This window comes from Lynx rufus, unplaced genomic scaffold (assembly GCF_022079265.1).
Source record: "Lynx rufus isolate CCGP_SWC_20201006 ecotype Redwood Valley unplaced genomic scaffold, mLynRuf1.p SCAF_6, whole genome shotgun sequence".
Taxonomy (NCBI): Eukaryota; Metazoa; Chordata; class Mammalia; order Carnivora; family Felidae; genus Lynx; species Lynx rufus.
The window spans coordinates 99,089,828-99,115,012 of NW_025814878.1; the positions used below are offsets into that span (position 1 = coordinate 99,089,828).

Consider the following 25,185-nt stretch of genomic DNA (forward strand, 5'->3'; position numbering starts at 1 on the left):
GTCTCAAGTAGACTGTGAAGGAAGGCAGTGTGGGGGCACCTGGGTGGCTCATTTGGTTGAGCGTCCAACTTCGGCTCAGGTCATGGTCTCATGGGTCATGAGTTGGGAGCACAGAGCCTCCTCTGTCTCCCTCTCTCTCTCTTTCCCCCTTCCTAGTTTGCTCTGTCTCTATCAAAAATAAATACACATTAAAAAAAAAAAAGGAAGGAAGGGTTCATGTCTGCTTTGTGCTCCATTGTACCCCCATCACCTACAGGGCCTGGCATATAGTAAAGGGCATTCTAGGTAGTTGCTGAATGAATGATAGGAAGCTCAGAGTAAGAGTCTTAGGGTTAAGTAGGGAAACTTCTTTTTACAATGTGGGGCAAAGACCAGAGAAAGACTTGAGTGGGTCAAGTGTCAGGTGGTTATGAGGAACAGCTTGCATAGAAACATCTAGATTGAAGATGAAGAATCACATGTGAGCAAAGGCTGAGGCTCATTTTATTATTATTTTTATTTACAATTTTTTTTTAATGTTTCTTTTTGAGAGAGGGAGAGAGAGTGACTGAGCAAGCACAAGTGGGGGAAGGGCAGAGAGAGAAGGATACACAGAATCAGAAGCAGGCTCCAGGCTCTGAGCTGTCAGCGCAGAGCCTGAGGCGGGGCTCGAACCCACCAACTGTGAGATCGTGACCTGAGCCGAAGTCAGACACTTAACTGACTGAACCACCCAGGTGCCCCAGTGAGGCTCATTTTAGTGAGATAAAAATTAAGGAATGAAAAAAGGGTCTTAATATAATGTATGTAATCCAACCATTCATATAATTTATATTTTCTAGATTTGGGGGCTCCATATCACCTGATTTTTGCGTGCAAGAAAACTTTTTTTTCTCAACATCCCAATCAGGTCTTGACTGAATTAAAAAATATACATATTTTCTGTTTTTCTATATTCAATGTAGTAGAGTTTATCCACTTACTCTTAGCAGCCAAGCACTGGGATGGCAAAGATAATTCAGCTAGACAGGAGAACCTGGTGCTTCTGGGTTGTGGTGGACTATTCCTGCACAACACATTTCCAGATAGAGAAAGCTACTACTTGATTTCCTTATGTGGCAGGTCTGTGTGACTATAAGATACTCAAAGTTTGATTATGATTTACTTAAAATCCACCATAAAACTCTACATATAGTTTATGTGAGTCTGAACTAGAATCATATTTCTTGTGATCAGGCCCCGTGGGCTCCAGTTGGCTGAGTGGCACACCTGAGGTATTTGTATTCTCTGTGGGATTCAGAAGAGATACTGAGGGCCAGTACCAGAAAATCAGGCTTCTGGACCATAGTCTAGTACTCATAGCCTGGGCCAATATTAGAAGCTTTGCAGAAATAGAGTTTCCAGAGCTCAGGTTGAGCAAAAGAAGGAGAAGTTGAGCCATCCTCTCTTCACCCTTGTATCTGCTTGACTTTTCATTCACTCATGCTATCTTTGAGTAAAATTTTAACTTCTTAATAGATCCTCAAGTTAAATATATCACTTTACTGTAATGCAATATTTTTTGATAAAAGGTGAAATAACATATTTCATAGAGAAACTGATCATGTATCTCTCATTACATTTGATGTCTAGAGATGTTTTTGTGTCCTGATACATAGCAAAGTAGCTAGTGCAAAGAGTAGGAATTCCAAGTACTTGTTGATGATTTGCTGATTTATTGTCTGGTTTATTCCCCAAAGCATCTAAAACCACTTATACACATAAGTAAAATACATGAAGAAAAATTAACTTTAAATGAACATTCAGGCAAGGGGAAAATAGAGGTATAAAAGTAATATGGGGTCAAGAGTGAGGCCAGTAGGCAAAGCATATGGAGTACAGTTCTCCATATAGAGTTGATCCTCTTTATTTGTGGATTCCATATTTATGAGTTTACCTACTTGCTAAAATTTATCTGTAAACCCCAAAATCAATATTGACAGTGCTTTCACAGTCATTTTTGGTTATGCCCAGAATGGTGAAAAATTTGAATTTCCAATGCCCACATTGTCAGCTGAAGTTGCAGAAACTGACTTCCTGTTCCAACTCTCATACTCTAAACATGTCCTTTATGTGATCTCTTTGTTCCACATTCTTTTGCAGGTTGTGCTTTTTGTTTTGGGAGTTAACTGTTTAAAATGGCCCCAATCAGAGTACAGTAAAACCTTGGTTTGTGAGCATAGCTTGTAATCCAAAGCACTTGTATATCAAAGTGAATTTCCCCATAAGAAAGAATAGAAACTCAGATGATTCATTCCACAACCCCAAAACATTCATACAAAAATGATTACAATACTGTAATATAATACAAAACAATAAAGAAAATACAAAATATAAAGAAAAAATAAATACATTAACATCCACTTACTTTGCAAACCTTTGTGGCTGGTGCGAAGGAGATAAGAGAGAGGAGGGTTATTGTGTAGGACAACTTTCACTATCACTAACAGATGTTGACTACAATACAGTATTAATAAACTTGTCATGTACTGTATTTAATGTAACTGGCAATAAGGCAGCAGAGGAAAGGGTCTATATCTTCAGGCAGCCTGACCTAGAATGAAGCAAAGAATTCGTAAGCTTCTTATATGGAAAAGTAAAGGACTGTCCATAGGTGCTTTGAAGTAACAAAAAGTATACCAGTACCAGTTGGGGGCACCTTCCAATGTTCTGAAAAATCACTGATTTCTGCCAAACACCATGGCCAGAGACCAAGCATCCAAGCCATGGGAGACGATCACACACAACCCCACAGTGAGCAAGAGAGAGAAGAACCATTGGCTCGGTGGTGATCATGTGACATTGGGGATCCTGTACCACTTGTGTTGCAAGACATCGCTTGTTTATCAAATTAAAATTTATTACAAATGTTTGCTTGTCTTGTGGAATGCTCACAGAACAAGTTACTCACAATCCAAGGTTCTACTGTATTTAGGTGCTGCCTGTGTTCCTAAGTCCAAAAAGACTGTGATGTGTCTTACCAAGAAAATACATGCGTTACATATGCTTTCTTCAGGCATGAATTCTAATGTTCTTGACTGTGAGTTCAATGGTAATAAATCAACAATACATATTAATGTCTTTAAACAGAAATACATAAAAACCACGTTATGTGTTGATCTGCTAATGAAAATATTGTGACCAGAGGCTTTCAGGAACCTAATCTTTTATTTTCCCTGGAAGCGATGGTTCAGAACTCACTAAGACAGTGTTCCCTGTGTTTATTAAACATAGCTACCACAAATAATGAGAATCAAGTGTACTCACAGTAGGTGATTTATACTGTAAGCTTTCGAGCAGCTAACACAAGAGAAACAAATGTGAGTAGTTATGTGATTCAGTTTGTCCATAAAATTATCCATATGCTCTTTACCATAGCATTTGCTTGACTTTTCACTTGTAATATCTCGAAATGAATTTCTCTAAGTTCTACATTATCAAAACCCTCCTTGATCCGGCTTCAATATACCTTTCTAGGCTAAGAAACTCTTTCAATCCACAAATTTTGCAGGGTGACAAATACTGGTGATATTAAAATCAGAGAGATATTTCTCCTTTGGGTGCACACAGAGAGGGCACTATATTTGTTAATTAAGAAAGATTTTTTTAAAGCACTTGTGATCCAATGATAGTAATTATTTTTCAGACGATAGGTTTTCTGTTTAGAGATTCCTCTCTTATCTGTTTCTCTAGTAGTGCCCCTATCAGTGCAAGTAATTTAATATTTTGCAATGCTTGTTTTCCACATATCAAAATTTACAACAGTAAAACAAAAACAAAAACACCAAAAAACAAAAACATCTTTTCCTGTAAACTTGATTATGATTTATTCCTCCTATATAATGCTGAATTCACCTTCCCCCTCTATTTCTCCCATTTCTTCTTTCAATTATAATTGATGATTTGGAAACTTATAATTTTAACAAACAGATGCTTACCTGCTATGGAGAGTTCAGTTTGCATCAGGGTAGTGGTTTCTTTTCCGTAATTGGTGAGTTTATTCTTCAAGCCTACTTCCCTAATTAGTCCTTAGTGGAAAAAGGAGGTAGTGGAAAAAAAGTGTCCACACCTGTAGAAGGGGAGGAGCTTATGGTGTCAGGTGAAAATCATCACACATACAGCATGAGTATTTTTACTCCGTCTCTTTTTTCTATCACATATAGACTTACAGTGTAGAAACCAGTGGATACTTATCTTGATTTAGAGATGGACATTTTCTAGACACAAAACCTATCTATCTGTTAAGATCCTGTGAAACAGAATAAAAAGGAATGGGACCCAGGTGAAGGGGGTACAGTAAGTAAATGACAGAGAGGCACTGACCCCTTATATATTTTTATCCGTTTTGAAGAAAATGATTTTGCTTCCCTAAACTTCCAAGGCTGACAAAGGGGTAGTCTCTAAAAAGGATACTTGTGGAATTGAGAGTACTTTTGGAAATTTTGATACTTTTACCCTATTCTTTTAAATGAAAAGTCAGAGTTTACTCCCTTCTCTCAAATGGCTGCAATTTCAAGCGCCATATAAAACTTACATGGGCATGTCTTCCCACAGCACAATTCCTGAGCTTTGGGATAATAAACAGTACGAATGTCTCAGTGGTATATGAAGAATGTTTCAATCTGAATGTGGTCACATGGGAAGATACTGGTTACCAACTTATGTCTTATAAAGTCAAGATTAAATGAGGGGAAAATCAGGGCATTCTTTACTTAAAGATGCTTATTTAAGTAACACAATGGTTAGCTGGTACTTGAAAATGACTGGAGAAGTTGTATTAGATGACAATTACTGGATGTCAAAATCAGACTGTTTTTGATCTGGCTATATTGATAACTTTCTTTTTTTCTTTTAAGATATTGACTGATGGCAATATATCTGTTCATGGCTGTAAGGATACTATATAAGTCTAGTCTCTTCTAAATATTATCTGAGGAAAATCAATTTTAAAAAAGGAACAGATACTGTTATTTGTCTAACGGAAACTGTTTTAGATGTGATGTACAATGTCAGGAAAAAAAAACCTTAAAAAGGATCAAGTGATTTATAGCCTCTGAGAGACATATAAATGTTTTCCCAGATTTAGACTTCATCCTGTTCTCAAGTGTATCTGAAATAGAAACTTCTATTCTTTTTTCAAAGAAAAAATAAAATAAAATAAAAAACTAAGCAGAATAGGTGTTTTTTGTTGTTGTTGTTGTTTTTGTTTTTTGCCATAAGTAAAAATATCCACAGCATACTACCTTTCCAGGAAACTACATTGGTTGAAGGTAATTAAATTTGAAATGTGTCCATCAAGCTAAAGTGAATTGTTAACCTGAGACTAAAAGAAAAAAGAAGGGAGGAGGAAGCTTACTAAGATAAATTTAAAGAGATTTTCTTCTGCAAACCCACATTCATACATATTATCATTATAACACATAGTATCATTATACCTAGGAAAATAGAGGGATTTTTACGTTGTTGTAAACAGGATGCACTCATCAGCCTCAGGAGCCTCTTCTATTTGTAACTTATCAGAAAATCCCTAAGTCAAAATTACTATTTTTCACTTCTTAGTTCTATCACTTACTATTACTATTTGAGCAAGAGTATTTGAGGCAGGTATTTAGCCTCCCTGAGCCCCAGATTTTTCATTGCAGGATGGGGTAATAGTTGCCATTATAGGGTTTAATCCCTAGTGTTACTAGGATTAAACATTGGTATAAATGCACGTATACATCCAATTGGTTTAGAAGAGTGCCTGGCACACAGGACACTTCAATAAACGCCATTTTTGTCATTGCTATTATCGTTATATAGCCCTGTTTCCCCATTTGAAAAACCTACCTTAATTTTAAGGTCTTCTTTAGGGCTGGAAATGGGATGAAATTGACTAAGGCACATTGACTTCTATTAAAACATGAAATTGTTGGCCGTGTCGCAGCAGCTCGGGAGGCGGCAGGAGCGACAGCGGCCAGGCAGCCCAGCTTCGCGAAGGCTCTGGGCGTGCGGCGGCCCGCAGGCACCTGCACGCACGGAGCGCGCCACCAGGATGCTCAGGAGGAAGGTCAACTCCCCCGAGGGGGCGGGGAAGGAGGAGCCCAAGAGGAGGTCGGCAGGGTTGTCAGTTGCAAAACCTAGGGCTGCAAGAGTGGAAGCGAAGCCAAAAAAGGCGGCGGGAAAGGATAAATCTTGAGACAAAAAAGTGCAAAGAGGAAAAGGGGAGCAAAGGGAAAACAGGTTAAAGTGGCTCAGCAAGAAACAAAATGACTTACCTGCAGAAAACGGAGAAACTAAAAATGAGAGTCCAGTCTCTGATGAGGGAGGAGAGAAAAGAGCCGAGTCTGATTATCAGATCCCATGTCTTATCAGTACAGATCACAGGAATACTTTTATCAACTATTTTGTAAATCCAAGTTTTTTAGTAGCTCTAGAAACATTTTTAAGAAGGAGGGAATCCCAACTTAGCCCATTTTTTAAGTGTAAATGCTTTTTTTTTTTTTTTTTTTTTTTTTTTTTTAGCAGTGAAGTCATTTGCTGGTTGTTTATTTTTTGGTACAACCAGGAAATAGTGGGATATTGAATATGGGAGGGTCTGATTGTCTTGGGTTTCAGCTTAACATTCCATAGATGGGATGGTTTTTATATACTATAAAAACAAGCATCCTAAATGGCAATTTGGAGTCAGTCATGCATTTAATATGTCTTGAACATTTTAAATTATACTTCTATTACCATGTTGTTTTTGGTAGAATTGTTTCCTAAAGAAAACCACTCCTTGATCTTGGCTCTCTCTGTCAGAATATTGTGAATTCTGTAACATTCTTGGTCATGGTAGTCCAGTTTCCTAGTAACTTTGTTAATGTGCTGTACAAGATTAAAAATTTGAGTATGTAGTATATCAAATTGTGAATTAATGGGACTTAACAATGTAACAGCATATCAATATTTGAAGATATTGGTACTTGATATACTGTTAAGGAAAGTTTGGCTCCAAATTTTAAGCTGGAGGGTCACTGGCATAACTTAGAAAAGAATCACAAGTACATGATTTTTTAGATTTTCGGTACATACATTGAGAAGTGTATACAAGTTGAATTGTCAGTACTGATCCTCAGAACAACCAATAAAAACTGAATTATGAAAGAAAAAAATGAAATTGTCTATAGTAGTTTTATTGAATTTTGAAAATGTCATCTCTTCATCTTCCTCTTTGTCCAATTTTAGCAGCTATCAACCCATCTTTGGATATAGTTGCTACACAATTTCATAGCCTTGATAACAGGTCACTTTAATGAGAGCAAACATCTAAGCCAAGATAAAGTGGTTGTATGTTGGTCTACTAGCAACGAAATACATTCAATGGCAGCAACTCTTAAGAAAAGCTGGTTAGAATACAAAAATGGCTCAAGTTACTTTGTACATGATGAAGCCCAAATGGGAAATCTGAACTTCTCTCTGCTCTTGTTTTCCTTCTTTCCTCTCCCTTCCTCAAAGTGGAGTATTTCTTGACAATGAGTGAAACATGAGAGGATTTAGAAGACTTTTGTTTGAAAACTAAGCCAACCTGAACGATTCACATACTAATTTTGACAGGTGCAGCTGCATTTATCTTTTGGTTGAGAATGCCAGGAAATTCTATCCAACCAAATAAAGAAAGTGAATCCTATAATTTTAGGTTCCAGTGCAGGTGAGTCATATTTAAACAAAACTTGTTTGTTAAACATATGCCCAACTGAAAGTTGAGGAAGACAGAAGGGCTCCTGTAAGATAGGAATTTTAAATGACCGTGCACTAAGTTCTGCCACATATCTGTATAGGCTACCCATTCACCTTCCAAATCATAGTTTACCTTGCTTCTTTTATGCTATATATGAACACTATCTGCCATTCCAAAATATATATGTTTTAGCCTTGAAAGTTTGTGGCAAGTGGCACTCTCCACTTGTGGAGAGGAAGTGTTCCATAGCTGTCATGGTCTGTGCATATGAAAACTTAGGTGAGTAAGGATACTCCATAGGACAGTCATCTGAATTATTGGGACCCCACACAGTTAAATTTTACTTTTATTTGGGTCTGTGATTAACTCTTGAATTCGTCACAAAGGGTATACCAAAATTTCGTCTTCGAAGAAAATATTGTGTATGTTTTCGATTGCCTGCCACGTGCCAGAAGATACTGTAGACCTCTCAAAATTAGATCACATACTTTTCAAAGCTGTAAGAGGGTAATATGACCAGTTCATGCATGGTGAGGAACTGGTTACTCAGTAAAAATGGTGAATAAAAATTCCAGCAGACATGCAATAACCTTGAATGGATGCTCTGAGAGAAATAGCAGACATTTGATTAACTCGTCTTTCCCATCAAAAGCTATTATAAACATCATGATTAATGAGAAAGATCTGTAAGTTGGGGCTCTGTCACTCTAAAAACAAAAGTTCTAAGTTTCCAAGTGAGGGGCTTTACAGATTTTGTATTACCTTGTACTTTTAGTTCCTTTGCCTGGCACTTAGCAGGCAGTCCCAAGTATAGCAAAACGTTTTCTTTAAACGCTGCACCGCAGGTTTCCTTTCTTGAAGACTTCCTCTAAGATCTATTAATGTTCTCCTTGACCATTATTTCCTAAAAGGATATTGCTTTTGACTCTTTCACTAAACCTCCCTAGGGTTCCACATGACAGTGTGGTCTCCCTTACTGCAATGAGCTTTAGTTGGAACTTGTTTAACTAAGGTTGTGTTTCTGCCTGGAGGGTATCAACACAATTATGGCACCTTCTACCTTAACTGACAAGATCGTCTAGGCTAGAAAGAAAATTAATGAGAAATTGCAGTTATTTTTAAAAAATTTTTTACTGTTTATTTATTTTCGACAAAGAGAAAAAAACAGAGCACGAGTGGGAAAGGGGCAGAGAGAGAGGGAGACACAGAATGTGAAGCAGGCTCCAGACTCTGAACTGTCAGCACAGAGCCCGATGTGGGGCTCAAAGTCATGAGCTGTGAGATTATGACCTGAGCCAAAGTCGGACACTGAAACAACTGAGCCATCCAGGTGCCCCAAGAAATTACATTTATTTGTTATTTTATTTTACAAATAAATAAAAGCAAATCAGACAATATACTGTAGTGTACAGAAAAGACTTTTAATATATTCAAATGATAATTTACTTATATATATATATATATATACACACACATATACTTATTACTACAATGAGAAAAGGTTTATAGAAAGGGGTTTTTGTTTGATTTTTCTTTTAAGGGATAGATGTGCTTAGGTTTCTTTTAGATAAAGTATGCTTTGATGATAGTGGAAAATATTCAACATCTAGTCAATAACCCAACCAAAGAAATATGGTCATGCTACCTCCAAAGGCAAAGACACCTGGCAAATCTTAATTATGCCACAAAAATCCAGGGAGTTATGTAAAAGAATTAAGGCATTTGGGGATTTCTCAAGTTCCAGATAACCACACAGAAAATGCAAGTCATGAGCTAAAGGATAATAATGCTAGCAAACAATTATGTTTCTATGTACCAGCTACTACACACACTTTATATATGACAGTACCACATTTCCACTGCACTAGCCAATAAATGAGTTCAATTCAGTCACTGTAAATCATTAGATTGTGACTGTTCCTTGTTTCATGGCTTCAGGCAAATAACCAGAGATACAGCAACAGAAATGTGAGTTCCCAGTTTTGGCAACTACTCAAAACAGTTTTTAGGACATTAGATGCTAACAGATCTATAAGGCTAATTTTAAGTGTGTATTGGAAATACATCCTGAAGAAGACTCACCCTCTGCAATATCATCACAAGTAACAGTTTTATAAATTCATAGACATTAAATTAATATGGAACAGTCTAAAAAAAAAAAACCTCATTAAGAGGCATCCAGTCTCTTATAGGCTTCTTCAATGAAAGTTAACATATTCTTCATCTGGGATGAATTATGGAGAACATCCAAGTCCTTCAGAAGAGCATTATGGTTTGGAATTAATGTCAGAATTTCTTTCTGTGGGTATAACAGAATTAGTTTAAAATTTAAAAAAAATTGAGATATAATTGACATAGAACATTATATTAATTTCAGGTATACAACACAATGATGTAGTATTTGTATATTCTGCAAAACGATCACCACAATGAGTCTAGTTAACAATTATCACCATACATAGCTACAAATTCTTCTTGTGATGTGAACTTCTAAGATTTACTCTCTTAGCAACTTTCAAATATACAGTACAGTATTATTGACTAGTTACTGTGTTCTACATTATATCCTCACATTGATTTCATAACTGGAAGTTTATACTTTTTGACCATATTCACCCATATAATTAGTTTTTAACCTTTTATTATAAGAAATGTCAAATGTATGTTAGAGAAAATGGTACAAAGCCTCATATATCCATCATCCAAACTTCAGTACTCATCAACTTATTTCTGCTCTTTCAAATTTGTATTATTCTGTTTTCCCTCTGCCCATTTCCTCTCCTTTCACCCTAAATGGATTATACATAAGCCTATTTTAAATTGTTATTTTTTAAAGTTTATTTATTTTGAGAGAGAATGAGCATGAGTGGGGAGGGGCAGAGAAAGAGGGAGAGAAAGAGTCCAAGCAGGCTCCACACTGACAGCGGGCTTGATCTCGCAAATCATGAGATCATGACCCGGGCTGAAATCAAGAATTGGATACTTAACTGACTGAGTCACCCAGGTGCCCTATTATAAACATTTACACTATAATACCTACTGGGAACCTGTGAAGGCAGATTTGTAGCGTATAGTTGGCTACAAATAACACAGCACTATTTTATGAAGAGTTATAGGCCATTTTTAGAAGCATAAACTCAACTATTGGAATTTACTTCCAGAAATCTATCCTACACTTATGACCACACAAATATGTAAAGCTGTAGGTATAAGGGTGTACTGAGCAAATAATTGCAAGTAGTCTTCATTTTAGTAATTCACAAATTATGGAATGGTATATTCATATAATGGGATGTTACAAAGCTATTGACAAGAATGAGACAGATCTACAAGATGCTCACAAAGAAAGATGTTCAAACCATTTTGTCAAATGAGAAAAATAATGTTTACTAAAAACTTATGTATTTCATTTGTTTAAAAAAAAGAAAAGGATATTATGGTTTTATATATGCAATTCATAACTGGTGATATAGTTAGTTGATATGGTAAATTGGCATTTACCTGAAGTGTGGGAGCTTTGAGACTCTTCTGAGAAAGTTCTGGAAGACAGAGTACCCCACTATCTATCTGAAACATCTAAAGTTGAAAAAGAAAGCTACAGATTATTTCAAAAGGCTGATTTCTCTCTTCTTACATTCAAAAGTTGTCTTGGTGGAAAATAAGCATTAAAACTTTTATCCACACTCTAGCAATACATTATTAAGCAATTACCTGTTTTACTTTCTCTTCCTCTTCTTCCACCTCACTTGTCAGAATTTGAATTTTGTTCTTTAGGCTGTGAATATTCCCAGTCATTGACTCTATGGTCTCTAGTATTTTATCTATTTCCTCCTGAGTCCGAAAGAAAAAGTTAATATTTTAAACTGAATATATTATTAATTGAAACCCAAATAGGTATTAATATACATATACGTATTTTAAAAAAATATCTCATACACTGAAACACTTTTGGAAGAAACTGGTATATTTCTTTTTTTTTCTTTCAAAAAGTAGACTTCCTAGAAACTAATTTACCGATATAATAATGCATTGTAAGGAAACTTAATTTCCCTGGAACAAGGAGATATATATACCCCATGTGCAAGAGTATTTCCTCAAAAACTAGGCAAAACTGCTACAATCAGAGATCCTGGAAGATCCGTGCGAATGTGGCAGAGCCCCAGGACTGATGGCCTAAAAATCTGTGCTTTGCCTGTTCATCTCTATCCCCACCACACAAACCTGGCAATCACTCATCTTTCTATTCTCCAGTTTTCCCACTTCTGGAGCACTGTCTGTTATATAGTTGCAATAATACAATATGTGTAGCCTTTTCAGTTTGGTTTCTTTTATAATATGCATTTAAGGTTCCTCCATGTCTCATTAGGGCTTAATAGCTCATTTCTTTTTAGTGGTGAATAATATTGTCTGATATGCCACAGTTTATTTATCCATTTGCCTACTGAAGGACATCTTGGACTTTTCCAACTTTTGGCAATTATGAATAAAAGCTACCACAAACACCCATATGCGATATACCAAGGAGCGTGATTGCTGGATTGTGTGGTAAGAGTTATGTTTCATTTTGTTTAAGACGCTGCCAAACCGTATTCCCAAGTGCTGTACCATTTAGCATTCCCACCAGCTAGAGTTCTGTTGCTCCACATCCTTGTCTGCATTTATTGTTTTCCATGTTCTAGATTCTGGTCATTATAATAAGTGCATATGAAGTCTCTTTTCATCTCTTGTTTTCCACTCCATTTTTTTTGGTTACTTCCAGTTTACTTGTACTAGAAACTAGAGAGTTTGCTTTCTAGCATTTGCTGGTCAAGTTTCACCTGTTCCTCAGCCCTGAATTTCCTGTGACTTGGCTTTTGGATTTTGAAGAGTGCTGTCCAATACCACTATATGTAAGGTGCACGTATTCCCTTCCTGCCATGACAAACACAAACTTGGTGGCTTAAAACAGAAATTTATTCTCTCACAGTTCTTGAAGGCAGATGTCCAAAGCAAGGTGTTGGCAGGGCAGATTCCAGATCCCTCTGGAATATCTAAGGGAGAATCCTCTCTTGGTTCTTCTGGCTTCTATGGCTGCAGCACTCCAATTTCTGCATTTTTTTTTTTTCCACACAGACTTTTCCTCCACGTCTCCGCATAAGGCCACTTTTGTCTCTTTACTAGACAACTGTCTTTGGATTGAGGGCCCACCCAAGATAATCCAGGATGATCTCGAGATCCTTAATTATATCTGGGAAGACTCTTTCCAAATAAGGTCACATTCGCAGGTACCAGGGTTAGGACTTGGGCATCTCATTTTGGGGGCCACCATATGACCCAACCCAGAGGGAATGAATAACAGCACTGAATACGGAAAACAGTATTAATAGGACTACAAATTTCCATTGTAATTAAAAAATTATTTTGTTGCATCGCTTTGGTTATCTTCTTTGGGTATTCCTACCCTACCTATGCCATATCTTCTTTGCTGAGCTCTTACATTTGTCACTTTTTCTCAATACCTTTAAAAATTTCCATGTTTCTTTTTGATTGTTAAATTTTTCTCTTTGTTTATTGTAAGCATTATCTGTTGTGTTTAATTCTCCTTCTAATTTAGTCTGTACACCTGAAAGGTTTCTTTCTTTTACTTACTTTTAATTCTTCCCTGAATTCTGTAGCTGCAGTTTTTGGTATCTCTAATCCTGATTAATGATTTTTTCCATATCCTCTATAGTTTTTCTGAATTTCTTTGTTTGCTTGACAATTAGGTTTGTGTTCATCTGTTTTGTGAACACATGTTTTTGGTATGCTTTTGTTATCTGTGGATTATTTTTTGTCCTTATTTGTATATTTTCTTATGTTAACTTTGGTTGTGAAATTCTATGGTTCTGTTCTTATGCAGAGATCCACAGAGATTAAAACACTAAGGCCCAGCAGATCTTTTACCACCTTCTCAGAGTCACTCCAAGACTTTGCTGACTGCCTTGTCCCTAGTATCATCACAGAGTGAGAGAGCTCAATGAACACACTGTTGTTGCATGAATACAACTTGTTACTCATTAGCTGATACAGGTTTTGGAAAGTCACCATCAAGAATAACTCTAGGCTACAGTGGGGAAAAGCAGCGGTTCTAAGTAAGACACACAGCGGAAAACTGATGAATACAGACAAAACCTACAAACTCCTAGTTCAAAGGCTCTATTATATCAATGAAGAACTCTTATACCCAAAATGCCAACAGTGCTTCCATTGAGTAACTGAATATTAAGCAAGCAAAACCGAGACTGTTGTAATGTTGTGATATAAAAAATACGTATTTGGTCTCCATCCCTGGTTTCTGGCACAGAACCTCTAAAATCCTTGTAATCTGCTGAGTGATTGGGGTGACAGTAGCATCTTTTCTATTCATAATAAGCCCCTTTCAACCTTACCTGAGTTTATGCTAATAATGAATGATTTAGAGAGGACAGAGTTTGGTTGCCAGAGCAACCCACCATGTCAGTACAGGGTTGGAACTTTTAGCCCCACTCCTTGATCTCCTGAGAAGGGGAAAGAGGCTGGAGATTCAGTTATGCTCACGTGATGAAGCTTCCATAAAAACTGTAAACACTGGGTTCAGAGAGCTTCTAGGTTAGCGAAAACGTTGGGGTGCTGGGAGGGCAACACCCTTCCCCTATACCCTGCCCTATGTATCTCTTCCATTTAGCTGTTCTTGAATGTATCCTTTATAATGAACGGGTAATAGTAAGTAAAGTGACTTCCTGAATTCTGTAAGCTGTTCTATCAAATTACTGAAAGTGAGGAGAGGGTCATGGCAATACCTGATTTGTACTTGGTTGGTCAGAAGTACAGGAGTGGATGGCAACTGTCATCTGAAGTGGGGGGCAGTCTTGTGAGACTGAGCCCTTAACCTGTGGGGTCTGTACTAATTTCAGGTAGTGTCAGAATTGAATGAAATTGTAGGACACCTAGTTGGTGTCTGCAGAGAACTGGAAAAGTGCTTCGTGGAAAACCCACGCATTTGGTGTCAGGGGTGCTGAGTACAGAGAGAACAGTTTTTTCCATTTAACTCTATGTACCCTTTTGGCATATGGAGGTCCAGTTTTTGCTGTAAAACAGAAATGCTTCCAAGTATTATAAAAATCACAGTATCATTTACTATGTTTGATCACTTTCAAGTGGTTTATGCAAATATTAAATGTTAAGATAACACTTGCCATCATTTACTTTAAAATCACCTTAAAAAAAAAAGTCAAACTCACAAAAAAGAGTAAGAAAGTGGTTACCAGGGCCTGGGGGATGGAGGAAATGGGGAGAGGTTAGTAAAGGGTACAAATTTTCAGCTATAAGATGAATGAGGTGTGACGACCTAGTGTGAAACCAGGTGATTATAACTGACAACACCGTAGTGTACACTTAAAATTTGCTGAGAGAACTTAAATGTTCTTACCACACACAAAATAAAAAAATCATGTGAGGTGATGATGTGTGAATTTACCAGATGAGGGAATGAATGCTTTCACAAAGTGTACATATATCAAGTCACTACAATGTACGCTTCAAATCTCTTAAGATTATAGGCCAATAAAGCTGAAATAAAAAAAGTAACCTGTATTAATGTCATCCAGGTGTTCATTACATGGTGGAACTATATCAATAGTGAAAATATACTCTTGAAAAGTAGTAACAGTGGGATAAAAACTTGGTATCATCTCATACACGAAGGAAGTGGAGTTTCTATTTAAAACGTATATAATTCATTAATTTATAATGTATGTAAATTATATACATTTCATTAATATATGTAAATTATATGCATTTCATTAATTTATAATATATGTAAATTTGTTGCTCAGAATCAAATCTATCCAATGTTGATTGTATGGAGAAACCAGAATAAAATGTGAATTCTGAATTATTAGAAATCCTTGGGCATGCACATTCCTTGCATAAACTACCACCCAAACTGTATTTTCTGAATTGCTAACAAAGACCTACGTGCCATTACCCACAAACTGCTCTGAAGTGGCTAAGGGATATAACGTCTAACTATTTAATAAGCCCCCTAAGTTTGCTTTTCTTAAATGTTCAAATATCGACTAATTAAAAGTCTGAAGTTAATCATGATACCCAATGTTATCTCCCATTACCTTCTACAAGAAAATGATCAAGAATCAGAATTTGAAGTTGGGCTAAGGTCTACGTCATAACTTGAAGCAGTATGTGTAAGTTTTAGCTAAAAGTATTGGATGTCTCTTTTTTCACATTTGTAAAATGAGATCACATGGCATAGACCTCTTTAAGTCATTTTTAGAATTAAGGGATATAACTATAAGTGCCTAGAGTAGTGCCTAGAACATAGACAGCCCTCATTACATGTTAGCTATAATGATAATAAACAACAATAATAATGATGACCATGCTCTTCTTGTCAATAAGTACCATATACAGAATGGAAAAACTAATATAATGTTTTGAAATTCTATAGCATTTAGTGATGACCTCCTGTAATTTGATAATCCAAAATAGTTCAGTTAAAGTCAGATAAAAAAATAGAATTGCTAATCATTAATATATTAGAAGTACTTTTAACTTTAGAGGCCCAAAGTTTAGGCAAAGTTTTTGCTTTGCCTAATAATAAAAATAATAATAATAATTTAATGAATTACTTTTTCTAATATCAGTATTCATTACCCAGAGAATATCATGATAATTAAAAAAAATTTGTTTTCTTCCCCTTTCTCCTAACTCTCTAATTACGGACTCCCTGTTCAAATATCATACCTGCAATAATGCCAGACCTTCTTCATTAGCTCTGTGCTCTGCCCTTTCCATTTTCAGTAGACTTGACACATTAGTTAAATCTTTCAGCTTCTTGGGAGGGACTTTAAGATTTTCACACAGTTGTAGCAATCTTAGGGATAAAATAAAAACATAATTATATTTACTTTTTTAGTACCATTATTTTTGGTTTTTGTTCTGTTTGAAGTACTGTTGCCATCTCTTCTCTGACCTCATATTCCCAAGGGCTATAATATTCTTTTATTAACACTGGCTAACATTAGCAGTGAGTCACCCATAAAAAGCCATGACACATCATCTTTAAACCTTTCAATTTATTAAGATTTATCTAAAATCATAGGGGACTTAAGCTGCTTCATGAAAGGAAAAAATTCTATTTTACATATTTAACAATTAATTGTATTATATACATTTATTTATACAATTTAATTTTTAAACAATTTCATTTATACATATTTTAAAGTAAAACTTTCCTTGTATCTTCTGAAAGTGTTTCCTGGACTATTATAGCACATAATTCTATCGGTTATTGTGATTGTTGGATAAAAGATGGAACACTACTCTGTAAGTCATAATTATGACCCTGGATGCTATATTTCAGTTGTCTCAGACAATGTGACCAATGAAAAAGAATTTCTATAACAGTTACTCTAAAATGGCTTTGAAGATAAGTGAGTGCCATAGAGTTTAAGGCAAATAAAACGTTAAGATTAAAGTGCTTTGTTCAGAGGCGCCTGGGTGGTTCAATTGGTTAAGTGTCTGACTTTGGCTCAGGCCATGATCTTGTGTTTCATGAGTTCGAGCCCAGTGTTACACTCCGTGCTGACAGCTCAGAGCCTGGAGCCTGCTCTGGATTCTGTGTCTCCCTCTCTCTGACCCTCTCCCGCTCTGTCTCTCTTTCTCTCAAAAATAAATAAACATTCAAAAAATAGAGTGCTTTGTCAAAAGTACTATCATCATAAATACTATTCAATATTAAAGTTAAGAAATCCATTCTAAATATATAAAGGAAAAAAATTAAAGAACAAATTAAAAACAAAAAGATAAAAAAACAAATTAAAAACAAAAAAATTAACAAAACAAGGCTAAGAAAGCCTCCTTCAAACCAGGTTGATTAGATCACCAATAGAAACTAACCTATTACTACCCTCACTTGTAGCAGGGAGCAATACAGCTTTCCTAGATTTGATTCTTGAATTCGAGGAAGAAATCAAGGAGGAAAATCTAAATTTGGTTGCTTTTACCTAGCAGCAGCATTTTGGCATTCTCCAAAACCCTACAACTTAAGATTTGTAGGGTTTAAACAAGAGTGGAAACCAAAACTCATCTTCCAAAAAATATTAATTTTTGTAAAGAAAAAAGTAGGCAATGTAAACCCCACCAATCATAATTTTCATCAAAGTGTTAAAATAAATTTCAATTATGCAATCATTAGGCCAACACATTAAACACCTGTGTGTATAAGTCTTCCTAAGAGGGGTATGTTCTTGATTTCTTAACTAAAATAAAGATCCATTTATGAACAATGTCCTCTAAAAGTTTACTGTTAATTCTGTGAAAGGGTCACTATTTTTTTTTTAATGTTTTATTTACTTAAGTAATCTCTACACCCAATGTGGCTTGAACTCACAACCTCGAGGATCAAGAGTCACATGCTCCTCCCACTGAGCCAGACAGGCACCCTGGGTCACTCACTATTCTAAATGTTCTAAATAGTGGTCAGATTTTCAGGATTCTTACAAAATCTTATTAAAATAAAAATGTAACATGAAGATAACCTACTATGCCAACAACACCTAATTACCATTTATAGCATTTTTCTATAGGGCAGACTTTCCCAAAGTACCTTCCTCTAGAAACTGTAGTAGCCAACCCATTTTCTCTGACTAGCAACCCTGCTTGTCTGGTTGTGTCTGTATGAATCCTAATAGCTCTTGCCACAAAATCAGTCTAAAGATAGGTGCAGCACCTAAGCTGGGCCAATCAGAGCACATTTCCCAGAATTTTCTAGCTGACCTAAGAGGATACAAGTTCTCTTTCTCCTCTTCACAAGGCTAAAGAGATAAATAGGGATCTGTCTAGGTCTACAGTTCTACGTTAGCGAGGACAACTTGTCTAAAAGAATGAAGCCAGGGTTAAGTGTCTGACTTTGGCTCAGGTCATGATCTCATGGTTCGTGGGTTCAAGCCCTGCGTCTGGCTTTGTGTGGACAGCACAGAGCCTGGAGACTACTTCAGATTCTCTGTCTTTCTGCCCTTCTCCGCTCACGCTCTGTCTCTCTGTCTCTCTCAAAAATAAATAAATATTAAAAAAAAATTTTTTTTTCAAAGAATGAAGCTAACATGCGGCCAGAAGCAGAGATGAGACTAATACATAAAATAAAGAGTTCCTGTGGTAATTCCAATTTTGGAGGTGCTAGGTTAAACAAAATGAAATATATTTATTCACTATAGAGCTTTTATGATATGCTAATGTACCCAAACATAATTCACTATATATCACTGTTATTCAGAGTATCTTTAAAAACAAGTATTCCAGGGGCGCCTGGGTGGCGCAGTCGGTTAAGCGTCCGACTTCAGCCAGGTCACGATCTCGCGGTCCGTGAGTTCGAGCCCCGCGTCGGGCTCTGGGCTGATGGCTCAGAGCCTGGAGCCTGTTTCCGATTCTGTGTCTCCCTCTCTCTCTGCCCCTCCCCTGTTCACGCTCTGTCTCTCTCTGTCCCAAAAATAAATAAACGTTGAAAAAAAAATTAAAAAAAAAAAAAAAAAAACAAGTATTCCAAATATACTTTGAAAAATGCTGCTACAGGAAAGTTTATTCAGAGATCCAAGTAGAATCAATTTACTATGGCAGTATTCTGCTATATATCAGTAGAAGGAAAAGTATCTTGAGTATTGTTACTTTGGAAACCAAAAGACTGAATTGTGAAAGCAGAAATGAGACAACAGGCAGTCTTTGAAATATGCATCCCCACAGCTGCTACATGGTAAAGAGCGAGTTTAAATTTTTTTTTTTTCAACGTTTATTTATTTTTGGGACAGAGAGAGACAAAGCATGAACGGGGGAGGGGCAGAGAGAGAGGGAGACACAGAATCGGAAACAGGCTCCAGGCTCCGAGCCATCAGCCCAGAGCCTGATGCGGGGCTCGAACTCCCGGACCGCGAGATCGTGACCTGGCTGAAGTCGGACGCTTAACCGACTGCGCCACCCAGGCGCCCCGGTAAAGAGCGAGTTTAAATGTTGAACAGAATTTAATCTTTTCTGATGATCAATCACTATAAAGAGCATTTATGTAATGTAATATTCTCATTCATACACCAAACATGACTTATTTGTTCTATATTAAAAAGGCAATAATTAGCTACACTTTCATTACGTATCAGCTTATATATTGGCTTTTTAGTACCCTCCCTTCCCCTTTAATATTAGGCTGTCATTCCCACAAGCAGGTGTCAGGCCTGATTCTCTCAGTCCTTCCATCTCTCAACCTCTCCATAAACCCCCACTTCCACCCATGCTTTCTGTTTTGCTACTGTTGTTGAAATTATACTTCAAGTGAGCAGAATTTGTGCTCAGACTTCTCAAGAATAATGTACTAGGTCATGAACATTTCCAGGCAAATGTGAAACTGAGATGCAGAACATTTTTCTATGAAAAGAAGAAGTTGTATGGACAGTAGTTATTGAAAATCATTGGCAGTGGTGTGACTTTCAAGAACACTTGAAAAGAAGCTTCCATTTGTGACTTGCCACAAGATGAAGAAGAGCAGTAATACCCGGGGAAATTACACTTGCTGCTTATGAAAGCAATGTAATACAACATAGGAATTAAAAACACAGCCACTGAATAAATACCAGATAAGAACGGTAAACTGTTAACTTCGAATTGCTCAACATGAAGGGAGTTAAAATTGACAAAATATTTTTTCAAATCCCAATACAAAACAATGAGCTGTAGAAGTAGGCATTTTGTGATTTTCAGACTCTTTTCTTAATAAATTCTCTTAACTTCAGAATTGCATGCAGCAGCAGTTTAGAATATACATTTCCAAATTGTTCATCTTCTTAATAGAAGCAACAACAACGAAAACCCAATATGAAAGAAAAACTTTGTATCCCACAAATGTCTGTTCTGGTAACATAGGAACAGATCAGATTTTTACTAATTATGTTCTAACAATTTTCTATTGCATAACTATATTACCTTTTCTTTAGATAGTTAAGATGATACTGAACTTGTTCATGTTCTCTAATATTGTTACTCAAAATTGTTCTGGAAAAGAAAAAAGATATTGAATAAGTAGTAGTTTGAAATACAACTAATACAATGTTTACTTTTTTCTCTCTGATTTCTTTCATGTGTCTCTTAACTAGCCAGGAAGAATCAATCTTTTGATTTTTTTTAATTTATAATTTATATATATTATAATTTATTTATATTTATATTTTATTTATTTATTTATTTATTTATTTATTTATTTATTTATTTTATATCTTTTTATTTTCTGTTAAATACATTTTAAGCAGAGATAGAATCAAAGTTCTTTTTATTACATTTTATTATTGTAATTAATTTAGATGAGTTCAGTTTCTTGATGGCAGAATCCATCTTTACATCCCCTTTAGCATGATGGTAGCTTACATACAGTGTCAATTCAACTCAACTTCTTCCTAAATATCCCTAGTGAGGGAACAACTTCAAAGTTTACAAATAGCAAGTTATGCCACATAGGCTTTGTTTTTCTTTCTTTGATGGAATGATAAGCTTCTGAAATTAATAAAGACTTCTTGCTCAAGGCTAATAGCATCACAAGACATTACATGTATCTTCTGAAAGAGAAAAATACCCTACCACCATAAAACAAATAGTGACAGTTAAAAGGATACCGTTTGTAGGAAACACTGGAGTACAAATCAGGAGTGAAAAAATTTCATACTTACATTATTACTGATTCCATCATAGCTTGTAAATGGTCTCTGCTCCTCTTTGAAAGAGGTTGCCAGGTTTTTCTCTTGTTGAATGCTATCTTTACCCGTTTTAGATTAGTATGCTCTGTTTGTCCTGTTACTGGTGAGAGAAGAGACTCTGGTCAATCTCAAAGTTTTATGTTTTTACTTAGGAAGAGTTTCAAGTATAAATTTACTTTAAAAAGCTAAAAGAATTACAAGAACCAAAATATTATAAAACTGCAGGAATCGTTTAATTTCTTTTTTATTGCACAGCCATAATATGTCAAGTGTCAAATATGAATATGCTGTCTTTTATTATGTTAGCTAAAATATTAGTAGCTGACATTGCAGATACAAACCCAAGACAATTCTAAATGAAGAACCAGGCTATACTTATTAGGATTCAATATAAAAGTCTGGTTCCCAGAAATGATATAAATTAAAGAGCTTCATTGAGAAGACTAGAAAGCTATTTCTACCAAATGTTGAATGGCAACTGGAACAAAATATTCAGGGTCTCCTAGGTTGTTGATGTTGTTCTACTTATAAGGGATAAACAAAGGAGATATGCTACTGGCTCCTCTGAAGATTAGTTCTGGAGAGAAGGGAGATAAAATAATTATAATTAGAAGCATGCAAAGCATTACAAAAGAAAAAGTTCTATGTACTATGTGCACCACAGTAATATAAAACCAGAGGACCTAGCTTGGTCTTGGTGAGAAGACGGAGGGAATTCTTCAAAGAAGTGATGCTTAAGTAAAGATGACTGCTCCAAACTAATTTACTCCAAACAAAATTGGACAGTAGCTCCAAACTAATCTATACAATGGTGGTAGGACAGAAGCATATCTGTTTTAAAGAGAAATCAGTAGAGAAATCATGTGTCTCCATGTCACAAATCAGTAATAATTCAGACTATGGGACACTGGTTTTTTCTAGTTCCTATCAATTTAGAATCCTACACAATATTTTGCTGGAGGTGGTAAGTAAAATTTCAGTTGAAGAAAATAACTAACAAGTACTACTTATTCTTGTAAAAATGAGAATGCAGCTGTTTATCACTATCTTTTCCAGAACTCATAAACAAGATGCTGAGAATTTTTTCATGAATACAGATAGTATTGAGACCGACAGACAAGTTAAATAAGCTAGAGAAAATAAATACCTTCAGAAGGCAGATGCTTTGGATTTTTATTTTTTGTTGTGTTTCTAACCTAAAGGAAAAAACACATGCACACATAATTAAGCATCAGGTAAAAAGATAGTGTTTTTGATATATATTTGTCATGTATGTCGAAGAGTATCCATATATCTTCCAACAAGATAGAAAAAAGTAGACTGCCATTTCTGCAGAACAAGAGTGTGTATTTATCACAGGCAGCAGATATACTAAAGCAATTCCTGGACAATGGTGATAATGTACAGCAGAATTCCATACAATGTCAAAGAATGTTTTAAAGAAATTGTTAGTCATTTTGCCTGTGAAATAGTGTTATATACTTCACCTACAAAAAAACATAGGGAAAAACACATTTTTAAAATTATTTTATAATAAAAATTTTGGAAGAGAGGGGCACAATGATGGTAGACAGAAGCTAATTTCTCCCAAAGTAATTTTTCTCTATGATAATAAATATATCTTCTCCTAACTCACAGATATTCCTTTTAACATAGAATCTCTATACACTTTATTCCTAGTCTTCACATTTAAACCTTAGCAATGCCCCATTACCCCTTCCTGCAAATAATTCTCTGATCAATATCTTTAGAAATTGAAATACATAATTTTCATCTGAGAACTTTTACAAATCATATTACAACAGCTCCCACATAATATGAATTACTACAACTTGTAGTAAAACTGCCCTTTAGTCTTCACATATTCCTTCACATAGAACAGATGATATTTTCAATCACAAAGTTCTAAATGATAAACTCAGTATTTTCATTACCTTTCTCTCTGGTAACTCCACTTCTTCATCATCAGTTTTTCGTTTTGGTTTTTTTTTAAACTGTTGAGACCTTTTCTTGGAAGCCCCTGCTTTGTTAGACATCTTGATTAAACAGAACAATCATAACAAAAAGTCTGGAAAGATAAAAGGACACAGAAAAGCTTAAGCCTGCATAACAAATTTTGTTAAAAAGAGCTACCTATACATGTTCCAAATTTGCTTTAAAAAAATCGTAATGAAAGTTTTGGGACAGTATTGTTTTTAGAACATTTAAACATATTTCAAAACAAACATCAGTTATTATTAAAGTAAGTATGTCTAATTCAACTTCATTCTTAAAAATATCTTCCATTTTTATGGCTTTACAAAATTATGTGAAAATGCTTTTGCATTTCTTACTTTATACTTCCTCAATACAGTAACATTATCTCCATGTTTAGATCCAAGAAAATGGAAATATAAGGTATTAAATTGTCTTACTCTAGTCACAGATATTCTCCATTCTCCTTATGAAAGGAGATAATCTTTAGGATCATATTATGAATCTATGTTGTGGAAATTCAGGTGGAAAATTCACTCATAAGGATTTAAGCTCTAACTCTGCCTGGGCTATTTGCATTTTAAAAAAAGCACAGAAGTATACTGATTACCCTGTCCTCCCACAAATTACAAACAGGCACAGAAGTGGATGAAGATGTCAATGACAACATTTAGAATGACTCCTTTTCCCTATCTACTAACTAGTAAGTCGCCAAACTTTTCACTGTTAAAAGGAACAGAGGAATAGGATGTTTATTCTTGTATTAGACCATAAGGAGTAGGTAGCTTAGAAGTTAGGTACAGTATACATGGAGGGGTGTGTGAATGTGTTTGCAGACATACCTGGGAGATATTGCAGGTTCTGTTCTAGACCACTGCAATAAAATGAATATTGCAATAAAGTGAGTCAAATGAAATTTTTGGTTTCATTTGCATGTAAAAGTTATGTTTACATTATACTGTAGTAAGTGTGCAATAATATTATGTCTAAAAAAACAACCAATGTACATACCTTAATTAAAACATACTTTATGGCTGAAAAATGCTAACCATCATCTGAACATTCAGCAAGTCAATCACTGATCACCATAACAAATATCATAATAGTGGAAAAGTTTGAAATATTCCAAGAATTCCCAAAATGTAACAGAGACAGGAAGTGAGCAAATGTTGTTGGAAAAATGGAGTCAAAAGACTTGCTGATGCAGGATTGCCACAAACCTTCAATCTGTAAAGAACACAGTATCTGTGAAGTATGATAAAATGAGGTATACATATATGTGTGTGTATACATTACATATATATGTTTTCTAGGCATATACAGTTAGATATGTATCAGTCACCATTTAAAATTTTAGAGTTTAAATATATACGGAGATTGAGAGATAATAAAGGAGGTACTTCGGATAAATCTATTTCTTCAAATTTTAAAAGGTGAAGTTTCAAGATTTTTTCAGTAAGATTAACACAAATAGTGAGACATAATTAATTGAACAATCACCAACTACACTTAAGGACTACTTGTAAGATCATTGACAAGAAGCCATGGAAGTTAAAATACACTTTACCCTGCTCTTGAACAATGTGGTGCTTTACACCTAGTCTCTCGTGTTATATTCCTGAGATGCCCGATTTTCTCAACTTGTCATCCATGCCCTTATACTTCCCCTACTTAAAAAAGCCAAACCACATGAGAGTTTCACTTGTGGACCTCTCCTGGAAGGCTGCCATATATACAGCAGTACAC

At 35.5% G+C, this 25,185-nt stretch overlaps 1 protein-coding gene and 1 pseudogene across 1 annotated transcript; one reads left to right on the forward strand and one right to left on the reverse strand.

Moving 5' to 3' along the window:
- Positions 1-6,052: 6,052 nt before the first annotated feature.
- Positions 6,053-8,184, forward strand: LOC124529166 (non-histone chromosomal protein HMG-14-like; annotated as a pseudogene).
- Positions 8,185-9,077: 893 nt separating this feature from the next.
- On the reverse strand, positions 9,078-24,705 carry CENPQ (centromere protein Q). The gene is made up of 10 exons (XM_047102493.1): positions 24,451-24,705; positions 24,282-24,313; positions 23,400-23,533; positions 22,613-22,661; positions 21,439-21,565; positions 20,702-20,770; positions 16,481-16,610; positions 11,432-11,551; positions 11,222-11,296; positions 9,078-10,019 (listed from the first exon to the last, which is right to left on the reverse strand). The coding sequence occupies exons 3-10, from the start codon at positions 23,499-23,501 to the stop codon at positions 9,888-9,890; spliced, it is 804 nt and encodes a 267-aa protein (XP_046958449.1). The 5' UTR covers positions 23,502-23,533; positions 24,282-24,313; positions 24,451-24,705; the 3' UTR covers positions 9,078-9,887.
- Between the last annotated feature and the right edge of the window lie 480 nt (positions 24,706-25,185).

Coding starts and splice junctions, on each gene's coding strand:
- CENPQ (XM_047102493.1), bottom strand. CDS start 23,501: ATGTCTAACAAAGCAGGGGCTTCCAAGAAAAGGTCTCAACAGTTTAAA. Junction 11,297..11,431: donor AGGAAGAGAAAGTAAAACAG/GTAATTGCTTAA, acceptor TTTCAACTTTAG/ATGTTTCAGATAGATAGTGG. Junction 10,020..11,221: donor TCAAAGCTCCCACACTTCAG/GTAAATGCCAAT, acceptor TTATACCCACAG/AAAGAAATTCTGACATTAAT.